At 38.8% G+C, this 19,670-nt stretch overlaps 1 protein-coding gene and 2 long non-coding RNA genes across 8 annotated transcripts in view; 1 reads left to right on the forward strand and 2 right to left on the reverse strand.

The window, feature by feature from the left end:
• The window catches only part of TRAF5 (TNF receptor associated factor 5), a 49,826-nt gene extending 31,823 nt beyond the window's left edge, over window positions 1-18,003 (forward strand). For 5 of the 6 annotated variants that reach the window (XM_032289150.1, XM_032289146.1, XM_032289147.1 and 2 more), the window contains 7 exons: window positions 3,809-3,973; window positions 4,915-4,992; window positions 5,296-5,370; window positions 8,937-9,029; window positions 13,909-14,049; window positions 15,691-15,859; window positions 16,500-18,003. In XM_032289150.1, the coding sequence (XP_032145041.1) occupies window positions 3,809-3,973; window positions 4,915-4,992; window positions 5,296-5,370; window positions 8,937-9,029; window positions 13,909-14,049; window positions 15,691-15,859; window positions 16,500-17,077 (1,299 nt within the window). In that variant the 3' untranslated portion in view covers window positions 17,078-18,003. The remainder of the gene's footprint in view (window positions 1-3,808; window positions 3,974-4,914; window positions 4,993-5,295; window positions 5,371-8,936; window positions 9,030-13,908; window positions 14,050-15,690; window positions 15,860-16,499) is intronic. The other variant, XM_032289151.1, reaches the window with a different exon arrangement.
• LOC116558882 lies at window positions 14,440-15,386 on the reverse strand. Its single transcript, XR_004272218.1, has 2 exons — window positions 15,150-15,386; window positions 14,440-14,522 (listed from the first exon to the last, which is right to left on the reverse strand). It is a non-coding gene; the product is annotated as an uncharacterized LOC116558882 (long non-coding RNA).
• Window positions 17,187-19,467, reverse strand: LOC116558880. The gene is made up of 2 exons (XR_004272215.1): window positions 18,892-19,467; window positions 17,187-18,849 (listed from the first exon to the last, which is right to left on the reverse strand). It is a non-coding gene; the product is annotated as an uncharacterized LOC116558880 (long non-coding RNA).
• Window positions 19,468-19,670: the final 203 nt, after the last annotated feature.

Raw genomic sequence — 19,670 nt, forward strand, 5'->3', positions numbered from 1 at the left:
AAGGCCAGCTGCTCTTCCCTCCAGCTAGGGAAGGTGGTTAAATGGGAAGCTAGAAACTTGTCGTTGCCTGGCAGGCCCATGTCAAGTTTGATCACACTACAAGTGAACATGACTCAGGCATCTCTAACTCCTAGGGAATTGCTGAGAGGCTGCTGAAATTTTCCCCGCACACCCACACATTTTGGAACACATATTTCAGATGATTCAGTCTTTTCTCTATCACTCCAAATCCCCCAGGCACTGAGCTTATAAATGTGTAAATGATTTCCTTGTTAACCCAGGGACTTCTTTGGAGGTTCATGGAACTTTTGGTATGTTTTCATGTGTCCTTTGCCACTTGTTTTGAATAGTCAAGTCCTAGAGCGAGGGAGGCCTTTTTCCCCAACTTTGTTGTCACTAAGCCAAAAAAGCAAATGAGGCTGAAATGGACCATTGAACAGCTTTAGTGACCAGATCACAGGCTTGTGGAGAGCAGGGGCTGGTTTCTTTCCACCTGTTTCTTTTACATTTCCCCTCATTCCTTGTTTCCCGCCTACCCCCTTGTGTGGTAAGGTGTTGAATCTTATAGGTAGCAGAGTTTCAATGAATGTTGACTTTTTGGGTGAGAGTTGAGGATGTAGCATCAACAAATTTTGGAGAAGAGATGGATTCCACCTGTGATGATTCATACCACCGGACATGAGTGAGAATACCTATATTTCTCTCACTGTCAAAAAACTGTTTGCCTTTTCTTCTGAGAGAAGATCAGCAAACTCTGTTAAGAGTCAAACAGTAAAAAAATAAAATTAAATTAAAAAGAGCCAGATAGTAACTATTTTAGGATTTGCAGGCCATACAGTCTCGCAATTACTCAGCTCTCCCATTTGAGAGGGAAAGCAGCTATAGACAATCTGTAAAGGAATAGGTGTGGGTCCTTTCCAATACAACTTTAATTATAAAAACAAGTAGCAGGCCAGATTTGGCCTGTGAGTCTTCACTTGCCAATTTTGTTTTAAAGGACCCTCAGAGGGACAAGTTCTCTAACATTTTGGTAACTTGCCAGCATCACAATAACTTCAGTGATTCAAAGGTTTTCATTGAGATATGCCTGCTTTTAAAAATCTAGAATGTTGGCCAGGCGTGGTGGCTCATGCCTGTAATACCAGCACTTTAGGAGGCTGAGGCGGGCGGATCACCTGAGGTCAGGAGTTCGAGACCAGCCTGGCCAACATGGCAAAACTCTGTCTCTACTAAAAATACAAAAATTAGCTGGGCGTGGTGGCGGGCGCCTGTAATCCCAGCTACTCAGGAGGCTGAAGCAGGAGAATTGCTTGAAACCCGGGAGGTGGAGGTTGCAGTGAACTGAGATCACGCCACGGCACTCTAGCCTGGGTGACAGAGCAAGACTGTCTTAAAAAAAAAAACAAGAACAAAAAAACATAGGCTGTCCAGCCTGGCCAACATAGTGAAACCCTGTCTCTACTAAAAATACACAAATTAGCTGGGCATGGTGTGTATCTATAATCCCAGCTACTCGGGAGGCTGAGGCACAAGAAGTACTTTTACCCAGGAGGTGGAGGTTGCAAGGAACAGAGATCCCACCACTTCACTCCAGCCTGGGCAACAGAGACAGACCCTGACTCAAAAATAAAATAAAAAATAAAACAGTATAAGAATACAAATAAAATAATCTAGAATGTGAAGAATCCGGGAATGAACACTGTCCATGTCATCATTCTCAAATATTAAATAGTATATACATAACTTTATATAAAATAATAAGAGCCAAATAGTAACTATTTTAGGCATTGCAGGCCATACAGTCTCACAATTACTCAGCTGTCCCATTTTAGAGGGAAAGCAGCTATAGACAATATGTGACAAAATAATATTAAATAGTGTATATATATAAAAAATTATATATATACTAAATAGTATATACTACTAAATACTATATATATAACTTTAAATAAAATAAAAAAGAACCAGATTTTTATTTTAGGTTTTGCAGGCCATACAGCCTCACAATTAGTATATATACTAATTAGTATATACAATTTGCATATATATTAATTAGTATATACAATTAGTATATATTAATTTGATTTTTATTTTATTTAAAGTTATATATACTAATAGTATATATTCTATTAAATAGTATATATCACAATATATATATCACAATATATACCATTTAATATTTAAATATCAATGTGGTGTTTAATATATAACAAAATATAGAATATTAAATATTAACATTAATATTTAATATATAACATTATTGATATATTATACTAATGATATATATGAATGATATGTAATATCAATAGTGATATATTTATATATTAAATATAATAAATATATATTATTATAATAAATTTAATATATATTATTATAATAAATTTAATATATATTTAATATATATTATTATATAATATGTTATATTTAGTATATATTATAACATTTAATATATATTCTACCAAATATATTTAATATATAGTCTATTCAATATATTATAATATTGAATAGAATATATAATTTAAATACATTATATATTTAATATAGTATAATATATTTAATATATATTTATAATATAATTTAATATATAGTATATATTTACAATATAAATATATATTTTAAAAAATATATAAAATATATAATATATTACAATATTTACATTATATATTTAAATTATATTATAATTTATTAATTTCAAATATATTATTTATACAATATATTTATATAAATATAAATATTATATTTAGTATATTATATTTGATATATATTATATATATTAAATATATTTACATATAAATAGTAATTAAATGTAAAATTAAATGTTTAATTTAAATAAATGTTAATATTTAATAATATTAAATGACATTAGAGAATATTTAAAATAAAATTTAAATAACTTATTATTTGTGTCAGAGTCTCACTCTGTCACCTAGGCTGGAGTGCAGTGGCGCAGTCATAGCTTACTGCAGCCTCAAACTGCTGGATTCGACTGATCCTCCCACCTCAGCCTCCTGTGTAGCTGGGATCACAGGTGTACACCACCACACTTGGCAAATTAAAAAAAGAAATTTGTGGAGACAAGGTCTTGGGGTCTCACTGTGTTGCCCAGGCTGGACTTGAGTCCTGGCCTCAAGTGATCCTGCTGTCTCAGCCTCCTAAGGTTCTGCGATTATGAGGATGAGCCAGCACACATGGCCAATAAGTTATCATTAATGGTTAAAAATATTTCCTGATTTTACCAGTCTGACCATTCCCAGCTTCTCTTGGGCCTGCACACCTGTGTTTCCTCCATCTCCTTCTCTTTATCGTTTCTGGAATAGCTTCCTCTCCCTTCTTTTCATCTTCATCGTTTGCCTTTCTTCCTTGAGTTAGGATATGCCCTTCTCTCCTTTTTTCTTTTTCTTGTTTCCTTTTACCATCTGCTGTGCATAGACCCATACTTAATGCTGGGGGTTCGGATGAAGAGTGCACAAAAGAAATAAAAATGTCCTTGAAGAACTCGTAAATTAAGGAAAATATCCAAGAACTAACCTGAGAATATGAGCACGTTATTAGATCTTGGTGTACTTCCTCTTCACCCATCTTCCCCTGTCCTCTGAATTCCTCCCAACCAAGGCAGCCCTCCCCATGCCCTCTCCTCAGCAGTGTCAGTGGGCTGCATCCCCTGAGAGCCTACCCTGTGCCTTGCCCTGTGCAAGCCTTTCTGCGCAGCTGCCCACCCTGTTCTCTATCCCTCTCTAGGCTTTCTAGCTGACCTCCCTCCCACTGCCCTGCTCAGTGGGTCCCACTGGCCTGTTGTTATCTGTTGCAGGATCACCTTCAGCAGTGCTTATTTCAAGCTGTGCAGTGTTCTAATGAGAACTGCCGGGAACCAGTCCTACGAAAAGACCTGAAAGAGCATTTGAGTGCATACTGTCAGTTTCGAGAGGAAAAATGCGTTTATTGCAAAAAGGATGTAGTAGTCATCCATCTACAGGTAAAAAACAACAACACACATGGCTGGGTGCGGTGGCTCATGCCTATAATCCTAGTACTTTGGGAGTCCAAGGCGAGTGGATCACCTGGGGTCAGGAGTTTGAGATCAGCCCGGCCAACACGGTGAAACCCTGTCTCTACTAAACATACAAAAATTATCTGGGCGTGGTGATGTGTGCCTGTAATTCAGCTACTAGGGAGGCTGAGGCAGGAGAATTGCTTGAACCCGTGAGGTGGAGGTTGTAGTGAGCTGAGATCATGCCATTGCACTCCAGCCTGGGTAATGAGTGAAATTCCTTCTCAAATTAAAAAACAACAACAACACACAAAACAGTCATCTGTATGGAGCTAAATTATGCCTGAGTGGTCACAGTGAATCAGGTGAAATGCCAGAAGAACATTCCTGCATTTATTTTTGTACAGAGTTAGGTCTAAAGAATTTGCTTTTTGGAGAGAAGTTCTGTAAAAAGCTTCAAACTTTCTTGTTGGTAGCACTCTATTCATTTATTGTTGGCAAAAATATTATTTGAACATGTGCTGTGTATGTGTAAGGAATGCTAGGTGATGAGTCACAAGGAGATGATGATAATGTCTCCTCTGAATTCTGCAGTGTAGCTGGGGAGGCGGGACGTAGGCCTAAAAAGAAACCATGGGTACTTTTTACATGTCCCGAAGGAGTTATGCTGGCAGTTCCGCAATCTACCTTCTTTGAGTCCTGTGTTCTATGACTTTTTTTTGGAATAATTGGAAGATTTAATATTTCAATTAAGTTAATTTATGCCTGGAAAGCAGACATCTTTAATCCTTTTTTGGAAGTAGGCCATAACTTTCTGTAGCAAGTAAGCCACATGACATATAGCCCCAAAGAGACACAGGTGTAATCACTGTGAGGCCATGGAAGACAACCCTTGGCTTTGTTTTATTGCACTTTCTCTGTTTCAGAATCACGAGGAAAACTTGTGTCCTGAATACCCGGTATTTTGTCCCAACAATTGTTCGAAGATTATTCTAAAAACTGAGGTAACTGCAAATAATCCTCCTGTAGATTTTATGGAAGATAAAGTTTTAGTAATCACTGTGGTCTGTGTTTGATAAATCCCACAGATAAGGGCCCAGGGCTTAAATTATACTCGTGATAATGATGTCTCGGTCTTTCCTCCTCTTTGCCCTGCGCACTCTTTCCAGTTTTCATCATAGCTCTTTCTTGCCAGGCATCTCTCCTTCTCCTGGTCCTTGCCTTCTTCCCAAGTCACCCTTGGTTCCCCGATTGCTGCAGTTGGAGAATCAGTGATGAATTTATGCTTGTGGCTATCCATTTCATAGGTGGATGAACACCTGGCTGTATGTCCTGAAGCTGAGCAAGACTGTCCTTTTAAGCACTATGGCTGTGCTGTAACGGTATGGAATGCCTTTTGTTTCTGCCTCTACAGTCTACTGTATAATTCACTTGGCAAGTTCAGTTTACTCTCTGTTCCATCGAGGATGGAGAAAGACATACAGTTCTGAGAAATTTAAGGCTGATTATTTTAGGGTTCTCCAGTGAAACAGAACCAATGGAATATATACATATAGAGAGAGATTTATTTTAAGAAGTTGGCTCTTGCTGTTGTGGGGGCTAGCAAGTCCAAAATCTACAGGGCAGCTCAGCAATCTGGAAACTCTGGCTGGAGTTTCTATGCTGCAGTCTTGAGGAGAAGCTCGTTTTCTTCAGGAAATCTTAGTGTTTGCTCTGAAGGCCTTCAAGTGATTGGATGAGGCCCACCACACTATGGAGGGTAATTTGCTTACTTCAAGTCTACCAATTGTTTTCATCACATCTATAAATACCTTCACAGCAACATATAGACTTGTTTTGACCAAACAATTGGGCACCATAGCCTAGCTAGGTTGACACATAAAATTAACCATCACAATAATTATTTCTAATTCCAATTCCATTGCCTCCACCTGGTTTGGAAACCTTCTGGGGTTACTCCTCTCATGATTACAAATCCTGGTTTTATGGTGATATATCCTTGTATATCACCAAGTATACTGAAACAAAATGGACTAAAATTGTGTTTTAATATGTATGTTATTACCTTTTAAATACTTTAATAATTCATGAATTATACAAAATTAAAATAAAATTTGATTTCTACTTCAGTCTTTTGAATAGATTCCAGATGGATCAAAGTTTTAGGCATTAAAATATATCATGTTCTGTATTATCATTCTGTGTTTTCTGTAAATCTAAAATTACGCCAAAATAAAAAGTTTACTTCAGAAATCATGAAAATGCTAGAAGGAAAAATGACTGAATTTTTTTATTCTTAAAATAAAGAGGCTGGTGCAGTGGCTCACACCTGTAATCCCAGTACTTTGGGAGGCTGAGATAGGTGGATCATTTGAGGTTAGGAGTTCGAGACCAGCCTAGCCAACATGGTGAAACCCCGCCTCTACTAAAAATACAAAAATTAACTGGACGTGGTGGCTGGCGTGGGCACTTGTACTCCCAGCTATTGGGGAGGCTGAGGTACGAGAATCGCTTGAACCCGGAAGGCCGAGGTTGCAGTGAGCCAAGGTTGTGCCACTGCACTCCAGCCTGGACGACAGAGTGAGACTCTGTCTCAAAATAAAAACAAAACAAAACAAAAACCCAGAAACTAAAACAAAAAAAGCAGCTCTTTCTTAAATGATTATCACAAAACCAGAAGTCATAATTTTGATAAACTTAATAATAAATATTTAAAACTTATATATGATTTTAAAAAATACCATAAATAAAGTCAAATAGCAAACCATGAACTGGAGGGAAAAGTTTGCAACATATGATCAGACAAAAAGAAAAGGGGGCTATTTTCCTTAATATACAAAGAATTCTTCATGTTAATAACTTACTCAACTTAACGGAAAAATAGGCAAAGATATATGGCATATAGGCAGTTCCAGAAAAATTTCATTTGGCTGTTAGATGTAAGAAAAGATGCTCAGTTTCATTCCTAAATAAATATAAATTACAACAAGAAATATTTTACCTAATGTCATCAAATTGATAAAGATTAAAACATTTTATGATACCTCACTTTTTTGGGCAATTTGGTTATATCTATGAAAATAAAAAATGAATCCACACATTGACCCTGCAGTTCCACTGCTAGGATTTATGCCGCAGATATCCTTTTTTAAGTATACAGTGATTACACATACACAAATATACACAAAGATGTTTATTTTATTGTTGTTTGTATAGGAAAAAAAAAAACCCGAAACTAAAAACAACCTATAAGTCCATCATTAAAACATGAACTATATAGTTATATATTCATATTTTAGAATACCATGTAGCTGATAAAAATGAGATATATATAAAAAAATTAAATATAGTATGTTCTCATTTGTGTTAAAAATGTATATATAGCCTTACTCTAGTAAGACTAGGAAATTGGGTGTGGAGATAGGCCTTCTATTTATCATTCTTCATCTTATGTTGTTTGACATAAGCACATATTTCTTTTATTTTAAAACCCATTAAAAATGTATATTCTGAGAAGGCTTTAAAAAAATCAGTGAAGAGTCTATAAATTTGCCACATATCAAACCAGAGGTGGTCTTGGCTGCCAAAAGGATAGGTTTTACCTTTCTTGTGAATGAAATGCAGGATTGTCCAGCCTGAGCAACATGGTGAAACCCCATCTCTACCAAAACATACAAAAGTTAGCTAGGCGGGGTAGTGTGTGCCTGTAGTCCCAGCTACTTGGGAGGCTGAGGTGGGAGAATCTCTTGAGCCAGGGAGGCAGAGATTGGAGTGAACCAAGATCACGCCATTGCACTCCAGCCTGGGCAACAGAATGAGACCCTGTCTCAAAAAGAGAAAAAAAATGCAGAATTGCTTTCTAGCTCTGAAAAGGATCTTTACAGTCAGGTCCAAATCTCCAGTTGGTTTGTATTCTAGAACTTGCCTCAGTACCAGAGCTTGGGATGGCAGGGGGAGTTATTCTCTGGAACCTTATTCAGAACAGCCTGTCACCAAAGAGGCCAACCCTAACCTGAATGGAAATTGATGACAAATATTTAGTTAGGATGGATCACCTTGAACACCTAACAAACATTTAATTTTACTAGTAATATAGGCAGTCTCCAAATAAATCTTTTAATGATTAGGAAAAAAGCAACCATTTCTTCTTACAAATATATTCTTTGGTTTTTGAGAGCAACAAATTTGCATGGGCTGAAATTAAAATCAGCTGGCATTCCTTCTGCCCATGGCAGCCAGGCAGTGATTGGAGGAACTGTGCTTGACAGTTCCTGTGCTTGACAGGAGGAAGAACTGGCTTTGACTTAAAACTGATTTGAAGGTAAACCACCAAGGAGATAGGTTTTATGTGGGAATAGTTGAGAGATGATAACTCCATTTAACCCACAGTCATATACTCCCTGAGCAAGGAAGAAAATCAGCACTGAGAATTTTGGTATTGGCCTGATTCTCTGTCTCATGGTTTTTGTAGAATCCTAAAGCTGGGACGGGGCATGGTGGCTCACACCTGTAATCCCAGCACTTTGGGAGGCCAAGGCAGATGAATCACTTGAGGCCAGGAATTCGAGATTAGCCTGGCCAACATGGTGAAACCCCATCTCTACTAAAAATATAAAAATTAGTTGGGCATGGTGGTGGGTGCCTGTATTCCCAACTACTTGGGAGGCTGAGGCACAAGAATCGCTTGAACCCAGGAGGCAAAGGCAGGGAGCCGAAATCACACCACTGCACTCCAGCCTGGGTAACAGAGCAAGCTATCAAAAAAATAAATAAATAAAATCCTAAAGCTGGAAAAGGAACCCACTGGAGTCATTTTTCCTGCAAAGCACCTAGAGACTGCTGCATGTTTAAACTATTAAAGTAAGCAAAGTTGTTAAGATGTCCTACCACCTCTCTCATTTTTTGGAGCCTCTCATCAACCTGACTTATTTTTCTCTTCACATTGAAGGATAAACAGAGGAACCTGCAGGAACATGAGCAGTCAGCCTTACGGGAGCACATGCGTTTGGTTTTAGAAAAGAACGTCCAATTAGAAGAACAGGTAAATTTTCAAAGGTACAAATATAAAGTGAAGCAACAGAATTGCTGAGATTTGCTTCCTCTGTGCTGGAATTTTTCTATTCTCCTCTATTTCATTTTAAGTCAATTGGAGATAAATGTTTTTCTATTAAGTAGCCAAACAGGCTCATAGAATTATAGAATGTTAGAATTGGAAGGTGCCATTAAGATCCTTGGGTCCATCCCCATCATTCAACAGAGGAAATAACTGAGTTCTGAGAAATTTTTGTGTTTTAGTTGGAAGTAGCAGAATTCAATCTCAAAACCCATGTCCTCTGATTCTAAATCAAGTATTCCCCATGGTACACCATAACTGCCTCTCAATAGCCTATCTACACACCTTTTGGTTAATACCTGGTACCTAGCAATTTGATGTTTAAGTACATTAATATTACTGTGAAACAACAGTTGACTATGTGTTCCAAGCACTACGGATTTTATAAATTTTGTGATAAGTCTAAGCTCCTGCCTTTGAGAAGCTTTGCAGCCTGACAAATGCATACATACACACTTATTTCACTGAGTTGTGATTATTAAGTGAAATGGTATGCAAATGCCTGCCATAGTTCCTGTGTCACTCATATTAACCTCAATAAATGCTGACCTATTGATCAATTTTTAAGAAAGTTAATTATTTTGTTAGAACATCTCAAAAGATCAGACTTTTCAAGCCCAAGTAGGGAAGAAAACCATCCATTTTCAGAAAAGGAGCTGATGTTTACTAATGCACAGGATTTTTTGATGTCTGATTTTTCTTTTAAAGTAGATATGTGAGTTTCCAGGGTCAGATCCTGGAGAAAATTAGGAAGACTAATTAAATAGTAACTTTGGTAGAAGGCATGCTGCCTCGTAACCGTTCTCAAGTTCTTTCTGTATCAGTTGCCTCATTCATCCATCCTTTCATTCAAGAAACACCTACCATATGTCAGACACAGTGTTTGCTGTTAGGGACACTGAACCAAGGAAGAAATAGCCTCTACCCTTGAAGAACTAAAATAAATATAAACAGGTAAGTTGTCATGGCTTGTAGAACGTGCTATAACTCAGTCTGGGGTACAAAGACTGTAGCAGTTTATTCTGGGTGAGTTGGGGAAGACTATCCAAGGTAAGATATCCAAGCTGCCTCTTGAAGGAGGAAAGATTCAGCAATTAAAATGTGGAAAAAGGACATCCAAAAGGGAGAGCTTACACTGAAGCAGGGAGGCATAAGAAATTCTGATGGATCAAGGAAATGGGGTTTTAGGATGAATGGACTTCTGAGTATGAGACAGGGAAAGGCTGGAGACTGGTGTGTTGGATCCAGGTTGCAGTGGCCTTCCGTGTAGCCTACGAAGTTTTGAAAACTGTGCATTCAATTATTTTTTCATTCATTCATACTCTGCCTTGTTTCAGAAAAGTTTTAAGGGCCAGAAGTTTGAACTAATGTTTTTTTCAGTAATAGGGAGCTAATGGAGGTTTCTTAATTGGAAAATACTTGACCAGCTAATTGTTGAGATAGGGTCTGGCCCTGTCACCCAGGCTGGAGTACAGTGGTGCGATCTGGACTCTCTACGATCTCTGCCTCCAAGGCTCAAGAAATCCTCCCGCCTCAGCCTCTTGAGTAGCTGCAACTATAGGTGTGCACCACCACACTCAGCTAATTTTCGTATTTTCTTTTCTTTCTTTTTTGTTTTTTTTTTTTTTTTTTGAGATGGAGTCTCACTCTGTTGCCAGGGCTGGAGTGCAGTGGCACAATCTTGGCTCACTACAACCTCCACCTCCTGGGTTCAGGCGATTCTTCTGCCTCAGCCTCCTGAGTAGCTGGGATTACAGACACGTGCCACCACACCCAGCTAATTTTTAAAAAATTTTTAGTAGAGACAAGGTTTCACCATCTTGGCCAGGCTGGTCTTGAACTCCTGACCCTCATGATCCACCCACCTCGACCTCCCAAAGTGCTGGGATTACAGGTGTGAGCCACTGCACCCGGCCATTTTTGTATTTTTTTTGTAGAGATAGGGTTTCGCCATGTTGCCCAGGCTGGTCCCGTGAGCTCAAACCATCTGCCTGCCTCAGCCTCCCAAAGAGCTCTGTTTGTTTTTTAAAAGCAAGGCAGTTGGTAATAGCATGGCAATTGATAAGAGTGAAGGCTCTGGAGCCAGAATGCCTGGGTTTGCAGCCAGGCTGCACACTAGCCATATGAGTTTGGACAAACTACTTCATCTCTCATCCCAAGTTTCCTCATTTGTAAATGGGATTGTGATGATGGTTAAGCTAGTAGCACAATGCCTAACACACAAGAAGCACTTCAATAGTAGGTGGAAGCAAGATGCTGGAGGTGGTGGTGGTGACGGTGAATGCTCAACCAAGGCCATGTCAGTGGGCTGGAAAGAGAGCATCAAGAGACATTCTGAGGTTGTAAACCGCATGTAGTAAGCTGAGTAAACGGGGACGTGGTAATGATATTAACTGAGATTGGCCTACAGAACTGGAGCAGGTTAGAGGTGAGGGTGCACAGAGAGACAAGGAGTTTGCTTTTGGTCAGGCAGGTAGGGAGAAGTCAGCTCTAAGAGTCTAAATAAAGGATTCTAGGGCCAGAGATCAAATGATTCTCTCAGCCATTTGTGCATTCATTCATAAAACATGTATCAAATGCCTTTTCTGTGCCAGGCACTGTCCTAGGCTCTGAGGATAAAGAAATAAGCAGATGTAGTCTCAAGAAACAATTTAGTGGAGGAGAAGACCAAAACAACAACAAAAAGCAAGTTATAAGTGTGATAATGATGATTTATGCACTAGAATGTGCACAGGGTATCATGGAACTTGAGAGGTGGTCTGGGTGGGTGGTGCTAGTAAGGAATATTTCCAAGAGGATGTGCCTGTGAGTGGAGGCTTAAAAAGTGGTAGTTTTTAGATGAAGAGAGAAGTGTCTGAGAGAGCAGGGCCTGATGGGAAATAAGAGTTGTGTGGTCTTGCTGGGCAAGGATGCATGTGGAATGTGAATGGGCTTGAGGCTGAAAGTATAGCCAGGGTCAGGTCATGTAGGGCCCAGTGTCACCTATAAAAGCAAGCCGCTAGAGACCTTTATGCAGGGAATGCTCAAGACCAGATTTTTCTCTTAATATTATTCTGGTCACAGTATGGAGTACAAATTGAAGGAGAACAAGACTAAAGCCAGGGGGAGCATTCATGCTGTTCATTCGTTTAACAAACATTTATCAAGCACCTGCTGGTGCCAGGCACCAGTCCAGTTGCTGGGGTCATAGTGGACTGTGAGATTCATGCCAGTCCTGGCTCCCATGGAGCTTATGCTCTAGTGTGTGTTGCGGGTAGAACCGGTAGAGCAGGACCAGTTAGAAAGCTACTGTAGTAGCCCAAGGGAGAAATAATGAAGACTGAAGCTAGTGCTGAAATGAGAAATGGATGTGAGTCTTTTTCTTTCTATTGTCAGTAAAAGTTAAAGTTGGCACCTGTTGCGGATTGAATGGATGTGGGAATAAGAGACGAGCTGTCTAGGATCAGCTTTAGGTATCTAGTTGTTTCCCTCAAGTAGATTATATCTGTCAATATGCTACCTACATGTTTTGCCTATCACTTGCTGAGTTGTATGCTGATGGGTTACTTAAACGCTGTACCTCTGTTTCCTTAACTGAAAAATGAGTCTAATATTCATGCAACTCATAGGGTTCTTTGAGGCGTACAAGAGCTAATGAATAAAAGGGTATGACAGACAGCAAATTTTTGCTATTATTATTATTGATACTATGCATATAGGATTTAATGTGGTATGGTGATCAGTACTCTTAGTTTTATTTATTTATTTGTTTATATTTTTGAGATGGAGTTTTGCTCTTGTTGCCGAGGCTGGAGTGCAATGGTGCTATCTTGGCTCACAGCAACCTCTGCCTCCTGGGTTCAAGCAATTTTCCTGCCTCAGCCTCCCAAGTAGCTGGGATTACAGGCATGAGCCACCATGCCCAGCTAATTTTTTTGTATTTTTTAGTAGTGATGGGGTTTCTCCATGTTGGTTAGGCTGGTCTTGAGCTCCCAACCTCAAGTGATCCACCAGCCTCGGCCTCCCAAAGTGTTGGGATTACAGGTGTGAGCCACCACGCCCAGGCTACTTTTATTTTGCTTTAAGAGCCAAGGTGTCACTATGTTACCCAGGCTGGACTCAATCTCCTGGGCTCAAGTGATCCTCCCCCATCAGCCTTCCAGGTATCTTGGATTACAGGTGTGTTCTGCTGTGCCTGGCTTCTGTGGTTGCTTAACAAGTGCATGTTGAATGAATGAAGAGAACTAGTTAAGTAAATTCAGTCAAGTGATGTCCTGTCATTAGATGAACCATCATTGTAGGATAGGTATAGAAAAGGCTGATGAGAAATTCTGTGGATGTGCCTTTTTGGAACCACCTGTAAATATCTTCCTACAGCCAGGAACGGTGGCTCAGGCCTGTAATCCCAGAACTTTGGGAGGCTGAGGCGGGCGGATCACAAGGTCAGGAGATTGAGACTATGCTGGCCAACATGGTGAAACCCTATCTCTTCTAAAAATACAAAAATTAGCTAGGTGTGGTGGTGCATGCCTGTAGTCCCAGCTACTTGGGAGGCTGAGGCAGGAGAATCGCTTGAACCCAGGAGGCAGAGGTTACAGTGAGCTGAGATCATGCCACTGTACTCTAGCCTGGGCAACAGAGTGATATTCCGTCTCAAAAAAAAAAAAAAATCTTCCTACAATTATGTAGGACTCTATCTATAAATATTTTCCTAGAAATAAATACGTATTTTTTTCCTAGATACTTTCCTAGCTGCAAGTACGATTTTAACTTACATGCATGCCGTTACATTCAATGGCCTTATTTTTCCTCACATTCCTGTTATTAGATTTCTGACCTACACAAGAGCCTAGGACAGAAAGAAAGTAAAATCCAGCAGCTAGAAGAAACTATAAGTAAAATTGAAAAGGAGTTCAAGCAGTATACACAGTTTTTTGGCAGAAATGGAAGCTTCCTCTCAAACATCCAGGTAAGAAGTGGCCTTTCTGTTGAAAGCCAAGATTTGGCTTTCAATTGCAGTGAGAATTTTTCTTTTAATTGTTTAAATAGAAATAATTTAAAATATACAGAAAAGCTGTAAGAATAAGATGGTGCTAAGAACACTTGTATAACCTCCACCCAGATTCACTCATGGTCAACATTCTGTGCTGTTTGCTTCATCATTCATGCTCCCTGCCGCTGCCCCTTCCCCGATGTGTGTGTGCACGCGCATGTGCGCTTTCTAAACCATTTGAGAGTACACTGTGTATATTATTGCCCTTTACCTCTACATATTAATACTTCAGTATATATTTCCTCAGAATAAAGATCTTCTTTTACACAACCCCAGTAACTTTAACATTGATACAACACTTCTATATAATTTATAGCCATTAGAGTTTTAATTAATGTTGGGCCAATATTAATCATTTGATTGCAGAGTCATTGAGAGCATCTGTAGTCCTGTATTTTGTAGTCAACAAGTGAAATATTAATTCCCTTGAGAAGAAAATGCTTTAAACATCCACTAAAATATAGCAAAAAGAAGTACTTTGTAAATTATGAATGTTAAGTAACCATAAATGAATTCTGATGAATAACATCTTTATCATGATTATAAAATTTATAGTGAAAAAGATTTCAAGACATGTGGTATAGGAAATATGTTTGAAACTTAGATTATCCCAGAAAATCTAGGCCCTATCATTTCCATATTTGTCCAGCACATTACATACATACATACCCCCCACATATACATACAATATATATGTATGTGAAATATATATGTAAGATATATGCATATGTGTATATACATATATATGTACAGATACTCCTTGACTTACAATGGAGTCATGTCCTGATAAACCCATTAAGTTGAAAATATCATGTCAAAAATATATTTAGTACACCTAACCTGTTAATCATAGCTTAGCCAAGTATACCTTAAATGTGCTCAGAACACTTACGTTAGCCTACAGTTGGGCAGTCATCTAACACAAAGTCTATTATATACTAAAGTATTGAATTCCCCATGTAATTTATCAAATACTGAAAGTGAAAAAATAAAATGGGTACTCTGAGTAGCCATACCTTGTATATACACACACACAGAAAGGAAGGAGTAGTTTTATTAATCTTTTCCACCTGAGAGAGCAGTCAGGCGTTTAGGCCTTACTCAGGGCCTTCTGTACCACCTGTAGAGCTCAGGCCAGAACAGGTGGGCCTATTCCATCTCATTCTCCACCTTCTGGCAGAGCAGGAGTGAATCAGGAGACTGGCCTCTAAGAAGAGAAAGAAGTGATAGGGCAAGAGGAGAGAGAACATGAAAATAAATATATAAAGATGGATTAGAGAACCAAGCAGAGGGAAATTTCAAAGGGAGGATAAAAATTAGATAAAGAGAAGTTCAAACATTTAGAACAGGAGCTGTGGTAAGAGAGGAGGAGGAGGAAGATAATTACGTGGCTTATTTCTCTGTGATCCTCATTGAATTTTATTTACTGGACTTGTATTTTTCATCCTGTTAATTGATTGATTAAATGTGATATGTTTGAATTGAAAAAAAAAAGTTAATGAATTACTAAAATATTAACTAATTTTTTAAACATCATGATCCATTTTGTAATGAAAGGTTTTTGCCAGTCACATTGACAAGTCAGCTTTGCTAGAAGCTCAAATGCATCAATTATCACAAACTGTTAAACAGCAACAAAATGAATTTGACCTGAGGCCTTTGATGGAAGCAGTTGATACAGTGAAACAGAAAATTACCCTGCTAGAATACAATGATCAAAGATTAGGTATGTCTGATATCTTATTTCTCTTTTGGTGACTCATTTGTCTGCATGTGTTCATGAAACAAACATCTAGCCAAATAGAGAGTCACATCTGTCCAGGATAAATAATGGCGGAATCTGCTATTTGTGAGAGCGTCGTGAGATTTCTAGCTACTCAGGCAAAAATGAGGAAGGACCATGAGCGGGGTTGGGGGACTGGGCTAGGAAATTCCAAGACTGGAAACAGGACTGCAAATTCCAACAGGGATTGATGACTTTTAAGAAGAGTGGAAAATAATGAGAAAGCGCAGGGAGAGATATGGTGGGATCATTGTTTAGGTATGGAAAAATATAAAAGGGTTTGACTATTTAAAAGCATTCTAGTTGGAAAAGTATGGGGCTCAGCATGCTGATTCACGCTAGTTGAATGCTCAGTGTGTCTTCTCTACGCTTCAGTGAGTTTGAGTACACATGCAGGTTTCCTTGGAGGCAGTGTGCCGAGACATGATATTTCCTGAGTTAGTATTATTACAATAAATGATCCATTTTCAGACACTGAATTCGGGTCATCTTTAAGATACCAGAATTCCCAAATTCCACTTTGGGAAAATTCTAAGTATATGTTTTAGGCGTATGCAACCTTTTTTTTTTTCCTTATTTGCAGCTGTTTTAGAAGAGGAAACTAACAAACATGATACCCACATTAATATTCATAAAGCACAGCTGAATAAAAATGAAGAGCGATTTAAATTGCTGGAGGGTACTTGCTATAATGGAAAGCTCATTTGGAAGGTGACAGATTACAAGATGAAGAAGAGGGAGGCGGTGGATGGGCACACAGTGTCCATCTTCAGCCAGTCTTTCTACACCAGCCACTGTGGCTACCGGCTCTGTGCTAGAGCATACCTGAATGGGGATGGGTCTGGGAAGGGGACACACCTGTCCCTGTACTTTGTGGTCATGCGAGGAGAGTTTGACTCATTGTTGCAGTGGCCATTCAGGCAGAGGGTAACCCTGATGCTTCTGGACCAGAGTGGCAAAAAGAACCACATTATGGAGACCTTCAAGGCTGACCCCAATAGCAGCAGCTTTAAAAGACCTGATGGGGAGATGAACATTGCGTCTGGCTGTCCCCGCTTTGTGGCTCATTCTGTTTTGGAGAATGCCAGGAACACCTACATTAAAGATGACACTCTGTTCTTCAAAGTGGCCGTGGACTTAACTGACCTGGAGGATCTCTAGTCACTGTTTATGGGGTGATAAGAGGATTTCTTGGGGCCAGAACCATGGAGGAGAGCACATTTGATTATCATATTGACCTGGATTTAGACTCAAAGCACATTTGTATTTGCCTTTTTCCTTTGAAGTCAGTTTAAAACTTCTGAAGTGCTGTCTTTTTACATTTTACTCTGTCCCAGTTTGAAAGTTAAAACACCTAGAATACCCTATTATTTATATTTTTATATTTCTTGAAAGATGGTAAGTTTCTTGAAGTTTTCGGGGCGTTTCTCTTTTACTGGTGTTTAGCGCAGTGTCTCAGGCACTCTAAATATTGAATGTTATGGAGGACATAGAGGCAGCAGAATTCCCAGTTGAAATGCTTTGATATTTTATTGTTTGGCCTGTTGATTCTAGACCTGGCCTAAGCCTGCAAAAGCCGTCTTTATAAAGATAAGGTAGGCTGTTCCAGGTAAGTAGTGGGTGATGTAGTTACAAAGATAACATGCTCAGTTTCGACCTTTTTTTTTTTCCAGTTAAATGCTAAATACGTGGAAATTACTATACCTCTAAGTATTTTTATGAAATTCATTAGCAGTTTGCAAGCACAATTTTGCAAGGCCACACGAGAACTGGTGAATGGGGTAAGGATTTTCATTCTCCCTGAAGTAAAGCAGAAAGTACTGCTTAGTAATATATAAGATATAGCCAGCCAGCTACGGTTCAGATTTCATTAGGTTCAACCCTATGAAAAAAACTAATTTCATAGGTCAAATGTGGTCAAAAATTAGCAGTTTCATAAGATTCAACCAAATAAATATATATGTACATATATATACACATATATATATATATATACACATATCCACCTATATGTGTATGTATATAAACAGTTTGAATGTATTTTGATAACAATAATAAATCAATGTGAAGATGGATAGAATTTAGTACATGATAGAGAAAATGTCATAAATGGATAAAAGGAATTTACAACTTGGGGAGAAAACCTTTGCAGTTTCCTGTGGGTGTCAGAAGTACTCTCAGCCAAAGCTGATGGCTAAAACAGTATTTCCTATTCTCTGAGAACTTTCTTTTTTGAGTCAAAGTGTCGCTCCGTCACCCAGCCTGGAATGCAATGGCACAATCTCAGCTCACTGCAACCTCCACCTCCTGGGTTCAAGTGATTTTCCTGCCTCAGCCTCCTGAGTAGCTGGGATTACAGGTGTCCGCCACCACACCTGGTTGTATTCTTATTAGAGACGGGGTTTCGCCATGTTGGCCAAGATGGTCGCAAACTCCTGACCTCAAGTGATCCATTGCCTCAGCCTCCCAAAGTGCTGAGATTACAGGCATGGCCCACCGCGCCCAGCCTCTGAGAACTTTTGAATTTGTAAGCTGATATGCAAATGGGCATTTATATAAACTTGTAATATTTCTTGTCAGAATTCTAAGTACTGTGTGAAGAACAGAAATGATCATGTTTTTATACATCTATCTGTATGGGTCTGAAGGTGTATATACAAATTGAGATGAGTCCATATGACTCTTGATGAGCCTGAGTTTGACCACAAAAAAATGCCAAGTTGCCTTGAGCCCTTCTGCATTGTTATGCCACTTCCTACTGCTCATATACAGGCTGCCTCTCCTGGACACGCAGGGATGAGTATGGGCCATGGGCCCCTGCAGAGCTGCTCACCTGGTAATGACCATGCACCTTACGATTTCTGAACAGTTAGCCCTATAGAAGAAGCGTGAGTTATATGAGTGTCTTCTGGGAAGAGGAACCTTCTTAATCTCTCCTGTGGGATTTTCAGCATTTGTGCTGCCAAAGCAAGCACTCTTCTGAGGGATTTTCAAAATGCTAAAGACTCATACTGCAGCAGTCATCCCAGATGATTAAATTCAAAGAAATAGGTTCACATTAGGAACATACTAAAGAACCAGAGTGTTGCTGCTGGTGAACTGTGCACAGTTGATGCTCAACACATCACCTGAAACAAACTCAGGAAACATTTCTGTAGCCCACACAGCCAGAACCAGGTGCTCAGTGTGTTTGTTTTTAATGTTCTTCATCATATCCAAGTTCACTGTATCTTCCTGGGCAGTGGAAGATCAATATTGTTGTAACTTCTTTTAAGTAGTTGATGTGGAAAACATTTTAAAGTGAATTTGTCAAAATGCTGGTTTTGTGTTTTATCCAACTTTTGTGCATGTATAGAAAGTATGTCATGGCATGGTTTGCTTAGGAGTTCAGAGTTCCTTCATCACTGAAATAATGATAAGTGATCCCAGAACAAGGAGTTCTACAGCAAAAAGCACCCCTTTTTCACAAAACAAGAGTTGTGATTTTTGTTTAAAACAAGGTCTATCCATGTAAACTATTTTTCCTTTTATGAATGAAATAGTAATTTTTCTTCTGTATCAATAAGATTTAAATTTTTGTTTCCATTTTGGGTTAATTTTGGTTCCTGATAAAAAGATAATGTGCTAAGCATAAAGGGGGAGTTAATATCCTTGAGAAAGTTACAGAAGGATTACAGTGGGAGTGTGTGTGGAGGTGCGTATTAATGCTTATTAACAGGTCTGAAATCCGACCTGATTTCCACATTTGGTATTT

This window comes from Sapajus apella, unplaced genomic scaffold (genome assembly GCF_009761245.1).
Source record: "Sapajus apella isolate SASKATOON/1434 unplaced genomic scaffold, GSC_monkey_1.0 scaffold22, whole genome shotgun sequence".
In the NCBI taxonomy this organism is placed as follows: Eukaryota; Metazoa; Chordata; class Mammalia; order Primates; family Cebidae; genus Sapajus; species Sapajus apella.